The sequence below is a fragment of the Hypomesus transpacificus genome, chromosome 2 (genome assembly GCF_021917145.1).
Source record: "Hypomesus transpacificus isolate Combined female chromosome 2, fHypTra1, whole genome shotgun sequence".
In the NCBI taxonomy this organism is placed as follows: Eukaryota; Metazoa; Chordata; class Actinopteri; order Osmeriformes; family Osmeridae; genus Hypomesus; species Hypomesus transpacificus.
The window spans coordinates 999,793-1,006,395 of NC_061061.1; the positions used below are offsets into that span (position 1 = coordinate 999,793).

General features: G+C 51.8%; 1 protein-coding gene across 2 annotated transcripts; it reads left to right on the plus strand.

Moving 5' to 3' along the window:
• Positions 1-191: 191 nt before the first annotated feature.
• Positions 192-1,629, plus strand: LOC124478996 (hepcidin antimicrobial peptide). 2 transcript variants are annotated; one of them, XM_047037451.1, is made up of 3 exons: positions 192-628; positions 820-891; positions 1,158-1,629. In XM_047037451.1, exons 1-3 carry the CDS (start codon positions 542-544, stop codon positions 1,254-1,256), a joined length of 258 nt encoding a protein of 85 aa, XP_046893407.1. In that variant the 5' UTR covers positions 192-541; the 3' UTR covers positions 1,257-1,629. The 2 variants fall into 2 exon arrangements, with proteins under 2 accessions (XP_046893407.1, XP_046893415.1); XM_047037459.1 differs by having other exon boundaries at positions 348-628; positions 823-891; positions 1,158-1,621.
• Positions 1,630-6,603: the final 4,974 nt, after the last annotated feature.

A 6,603-nucleotide genomic window follows, 5' to 3' on the forward strand; every position in this document is an offset into this window, starting at 1 on the left:
ACAAAAGTCCCAAATTTGTCACCACTGAATAATATTTTTCTTTTTCTTCATGAATGTTACGATTCACAGAAACACCTTCACAGAAACAACTTCTGTTGTTGTAAAAGTAAGGAATGTACAGACCCAGCTGAGACAAGCAACCGTGTGATGTTCTGTCATGCGTTGATATTTCTGGCATCGGAATAAGAGAACTGTCAAGTCGAACTCCTCCACACAGGCAGTCAGGAGTTAGGAGGGCAGAACCCCCCGAGGAAGGTGACGTAACAGTTTACAGGAATGGGCTGAGCTGGGGTGGTGATGCAACAGCTGCCAAATGGACATAAATACCAGCTCCCTGCTCCCAGATCGACAAGAACCCAACAACATCTCCTCTCTCAGACACTCACCTGCATCAACGAGTCGTCTGGATTTTTGAAGACTCGAAGAAACAACTGAAGATTCGTATCGGTTAATTGAAACGTCTGGTTGAGGAAGGAGACAGAGAGCAAACTGCCACCACCCAAGTCTGTTTTTAAAGATTCGGAACAAGAACATCACAAGAATGAAGGCCTTCAGTGTCACTGTTGCCATGGTGTTGGTCCTAGCTTGCACCTGCATCTTTAGCAGCTGTGCTGTGCCCTTCTCTGAGGTAGGTGGCACTCTCACCTCTGATACAATATCAGACCGTAGCTCTCCTCCAACACTGTCATATTGGTCCTTTACAAAAGGCTTCTATTGTAGGTCTAAAAATACCACCCATACTTGGGTTCTGATGCTGTTTCTCAGGTTCTGACGCTGTTCTGTTTGTGTGCTCGTTCCACCTGTGTGTTTCCTTCACAGCAGCAAGAGCAGGAGAGGAGCAGCCTGGTTCTGGAACACCAGCAGGCAGCGGATCACTCACAGAACGTCTTTGTAAGTTCCGGAACTCATTTCACTCACATTCAGTAATATCAGATACTGTCAATATAATGTCACAGGAGGCAGCTGACAGGTGTTTGATGTGAACCTTCTGGTGACACAAACAAACCTGACCATGTTCTCCTTTCCCCCATGTGCCCCCACCCCTCTCTTTCCCAACCCCCCCTCTTCCCCTCCTTTCCTCCTTCCCTGTCCCCTCCTCCCCCCCCCTCCCCTATCCCCCTCACCTCCTCACCTCCCCCCCCCCCCTCCCCCCCCAGGCCTCCACCAGGGTTAAGCGTCAGAGCCACCTGTCTCTGTGTCGCTGGTGCTGCAAATGCTGCCACAACAAGGGCTGCGGCTTCTGCTGCAGGTTCTGATCCGGAACCATCTAACGCCAGGACGACAGAACCTTAGAACATCAGAACCTTAGAATGTCCGAACATTAATTTATTAACTTCCACCAACTGCGACTGTAGCTTTATTAGTGAACTCCTTTTTTTTCAACCTTTTTTATGTCCTAAACACACAATCATGAATGTTGTATTTAAACATTTACCATTCACTATGATTGTAGAGTATTTGTATAGAGACACAGTACCAAGAATTGGGATAATTGTTTCCTATTTATTTTATAAAATTTTGAATGTTACACTGTACAGTTATTTTTTTATGAATGTGATATTTGTCAAAAGAAGCTGTTTATCTAATAATACAATTAAATAAAATGTGTAACACACAACAAACCTCACATTCCCTGACTACAGTACATACTTAATCCCTCTTCTCTAAAACACACCATTGAGTGCACCATAAAGATTTGATTAGATTCAATCCTTTGGATATTTTATTTTGCAGTACACATTTGTCGTCACTAGATGGTGATAAACTCATGCTATGCAGTGCTCTGGAATATTTGTATTACGGTTTCATGTTCTAACAAGACAGCATCATCACATCTCTTTCTCCTTTTCTCTCTCTCTCTCTCTCTCTCTCTCTCTCTCTCTCTCTCTCTCTCTCTCTCCCTGTCTCTCTCCCTGTCTCTCTCTCTCCCTGTCTCTCTCCCTGTCTCTCTCCCTGTCTCTCTCCCTGTCTCTCTCCCTGTCTCTCTCCCTGTCTCTCTCTCACCCCTCATGGTCTATTGATCCCAGAGGCCGGTGAGGCCAGACAGACGAGAGATCAGAGGTAGACGTTCATCCAGCAGCATCTACCTACAGCCCCCAGATCATATCTCTACTACTAATACTACAGCCCCCAGATCATATCTCTACTAATAATACGATAGCCCCCAGATCATATCTCTAGTACTAATACGACAGCCCCCAGATCATATCTCTAGTACTAATACTACAGCCCCCAGATCATATCTCTAGTACTAATACTACAGCTCCCAGATCATATCTCTACTAATAATACTACTGTTCCCAGATTATATCTCTACTAATAATACGACAACCCCCAGATCATATCTCTAGTACTAATACTACAGCCCCTAGATCATATCTCTACTAATAATACGACAGCCCCCAGATCATATCTCTAGTACTAATACTACAGCTCCCAGATTATATCTCTACTAATAATACAACAACCCCCAGATCATATCTCTAGTACTAATACTACTGCTCCCAGATCGTATCTCTAGTACTAATACTACTGCTCCCAGATCGTATCTCTAGTACTAATACTACTGCTCCCAGATCGTATCTCTAGTAATAATAGCAAAGTGTTTCTGAAGCAGACCCCCTCCCCCCCTCCATCCCCTCCTGTGCTCAGCATTCAGATGGCCCTCCTTCAGGGGCTGTGCTGTGTGCCCCCGGTCGATGCTGGAGGATGGAGGATGGAGGATGGATTGCCACTGTAATGAAGACCAACCACCAACACAAACACAGCGGGCGCCTGCTCCCTGCGCCACCTGGAGTACTTAGTTCTAATTATCCAAGGGGACTGGTAGGCTACCCTCCTCCTCCCTCCTCTCCTCCTTCTCCCTCACTCACTCCTCTCTTCCCTCCTTACTCTCCTCCTCCTCCCTCACTCCTCTCATCCTCCTCCCTCCTTGATCCATCACTCACTCCCTCACTCCTCTCCTCCCTCCCTCCCTCCCTCAGTCCCTCCCTCACTCCTCCCTCCCTCCTCTCCTCCTCCCTCCTTACTCTCCTCCTCCTCTCTTCCCTCCTCCTCCCTCCCTGCTCCGATTCTCCCCTCATCACTTTCTGCTCCTAACCCACCATGCATCACTTCCTGCTCTACTTCCTGCTTCCCCCCCACCATGCATCACTTCCCTCACCCCCCCAACCCCTCTCAGCAGACTCTCACACATCAATGGCTGAATGAATAAAGAAGTACATTAACGATAATGACATTTAAATAGAATAACCAACGATTTGTTAGGTTTGGGCCTGATTATTTATGCCATCTACATGATTAGAAACATCTTGAACATTGCACTGTGGCCCGTGTTAATGTCTGCTGGCATAGCAGAAACCTCCAGCTCAAATCATAACCAGACTGGGGATAGTCTGGACGTTCTGGGGCCTCAGAGAGTTTGAACTGTGATGAATCGGCTGTTTGGACCATCCTAGAACCATCCTCTTATATCTACAGTTCTCTCTCAGCCCAGAGTTACATCACATGATGCAGTCAGCTTAGTGGTCCTGCTGCATACAGCTGCTGGCTATTCTAGGAGAAATGCATTATGGGTATGAGGCTAGCTACTGATACTAGGCGTAGACAATATTCTCCTGTCAGTTTAGAACCATGCAAGCACAGTTACACACACACACACACACACACACACACACACACACAGACACGCATACGCACACATGCATGCACGTACCCACACGCACACGCACACATACATGCAGTTAAAGCCTAAACCCTTCAACACCTGAGGCCAAAGCAGGATAGAAATATGGTGTTTTGTTTTCCACGTAGCTGAATGTTGGATTCCCATAAATCACGTCAGAGTTATCCAGCTTGATCTCCCCTGGGAGGGGGGGTTGAGACAGGGGTAGCCTCTAACCCGGGAGGGAGAATCCCCTGTTCCATCACACAGTCAGCCAAACAGGAGGAGGGCTCTCTACCTCTCCAAATCATCCTGAACTGTGTGTGTGTTCGTGTGCAGGGCTGTTATCTCCCGTTACAGTTTAACAGCTCAGTCTAGTAGTGCCTGGGCTGCACAGATATGGCTTGTCATTGTTTTACAGACCACTCACCACACAACCACCCAGCCTCCAGTCCCTCACCACACAACCACACAACCACCCAGCCTCCAGCCCCTCACCACACAACCACACAACCACCCAACCTCCAGCCCCTCACCACACAACCACCCAGCCTCCAGCCCCTCACCACACAACCACCCAGCCTCCAGCCCCTCACCACACAACCACCCAGCCTCCAGCCCCTCACCACACAACCACCCAACCTCCAGCCCCTCACCACACAACCACACAACCACCCAGCCTCCAGCCCCTCACCACACAACCACACAACCACCCAGCCTCCAGCCCCTCACCACACAACCAGACAACCACCCAGCCTCCAGCCCCTCGCTTAGACAACCACCCAGCCTCCAGCCCCTCACCACACAACCACCCAGCCTCCAGCCCCTCGCTATGACAACCACACAACCACCCAGCCTCGAGCCCCTCGCTATGACAACCACACAACCACCCAACCTCCAGCCCCTCGCTATGACAACCACCCAACCTCCAGCCCTTCACCATGACAACCACTCAACCTCCAGCCCCTCGCCATGACAACCACTCAACCTCCTGCCCCTCGCTATGACAACAAAACAGCCTCCTGCCCCTCGCCATGACAACCACTCAACCTCCAGCCCCTCACCATGACAACCACTCAACCTCCAGCCCCTTGCCATGACAACCACACAACCTCCTGCCTCTCGCTATGACAACCACACAACCACAACCTCCATTCCCTCACTATGACAACTACCCAGAAGTGTCTGTGTGTGTGTAAGCATTCGTGAGTGTATGTGGGAGTGCGTGCATACGTGTGTGGTGTGTGTGAGTCTGTGTGTGTGTCTGTGTGTCTGTCTGTGTGTGAGAGAGTGTGTCCATGTGGAGTGTGAGTGTGTGGTGTGTGAGTGTGTGTATGTGTGTGTGTGTGTGTGTGTGTGTGTGTGTGTGTGTGTGTGTGTGTGTGTGTGTGTGTGATGTATGTGTGTGTGATGAGTACATGTCTGATAATAGAAAAGTCTTGTCGCAGCACAGAGAGCTGGTGTTGGACATGCTGGAGGGTTGAAATTGCAGATAGCTAGACAAGACAGGAGGGGTGATAGAGGGGTGATAGAGGGGTGATAGAGGGGTGATAGAGGGGTGATAGAGGGATGATAGAGGGGTGACAGAGGGGTGATAGAGGGGTGATAGAATACCACACACACCTCACACACCTCACATCACACCTCACACCCCTCACACACACACACTTCTCCATGGAAGAACCAAGAACCAGGAATAATGTGTCTCCTTCCCTCTCTTGATATTAGTCTCTTCTGAGTGTGACAGAGTCAGGGTGGGGATTAAACACGACAGCAGATCTGTCTAGAGCTGCCCTTGAGGAAAACATACAAATAAATAGCTGAAACTGTTTAATATTGCACCTTTATCCTAAAATAGGTTACAGTCAAACCAGTAAAGTGAGAGCACATTCTGGGGGGCAGAGTCCAGGGAGACTGTGGAGCTGAAATGATGAACACCCTGGGAGTGGCTCTGTGGAGCTGAAGTGGCTCTGTGGAGCGTGTCCCTCTGGGGTGGATCAAGCTGCTCCCCATCAAGCTCCCCAACCTCCTCCCCACCCTGCTCCCAACCCTCCTCCCCACCCTCCTCCCCACCCTCCTCCCCACCCTCCTCCCCACCCTCCTCCTCACCCTGTTCCCCACCCTGCTCCCCACCCTCCTCCCCACCCTCCTCCCCACCCTCCTCCCCACCCTCCTCCCCACCCTGCTCCCCACCCTCCTCCCCACCCTGCTCCCAACCCTCCTCCCCACCCTGCTCCCCACCCTGCTCCCCACCCTCCTCCCCACCCTCCTCCCCACCCTCCTCCCCACCCTCCTCCCCACCCTCCTCCCCACCCTGCTCCCCACCCTGCTCCCCACCCTGCTCCTCACCCTGCTCCTCACCCTCCTCCCCACCCTCCTCCTCACCCTGCTCCCCACCCTGCTCCCCACCCTCCTCCCCACCCTGCTCCCCACCCTGCTCCCCACCCTCCTCCTCACCCTCCTCCCCACCCTGCTCCTCACCCTGCTCCCAACCCTCCTCCCCACCCTGCTCCCCACCCTCCTCCCCACCCTGCGCCTCACCCTGCGCCCCACCCTGCTCCCCACCCTCCTCCTCACCCTCCTCCCCACCCTGCTCCTCACCCTCCTCCCCACCCTCCTCCTCACCCTGCTCCCCACCCTCCTCCTCACCCTCCTCCCCACCCTCCTCCCCACCCTCCTCCCCACTCTGCTCCCCACCCTCCTCCCCACCCTCCTCCCCACCCTGCCTCTAACCACCCACCCTGCCTCTAACCACCCACCCTGCTTCTAACCACCCACCCTGCTTCTAACCACCCACCCTGCTTCTAACCTCCCACCTGCCTCTAACCTCCCACTCTACAATCCCCTGCACCCCCCTGCACCCCTCTCCATGTTGTTCAACGAGGGATCATTCAATATTGACTGCTGGGCTTGTAAACCATCCTGACCTTTAGATGTTC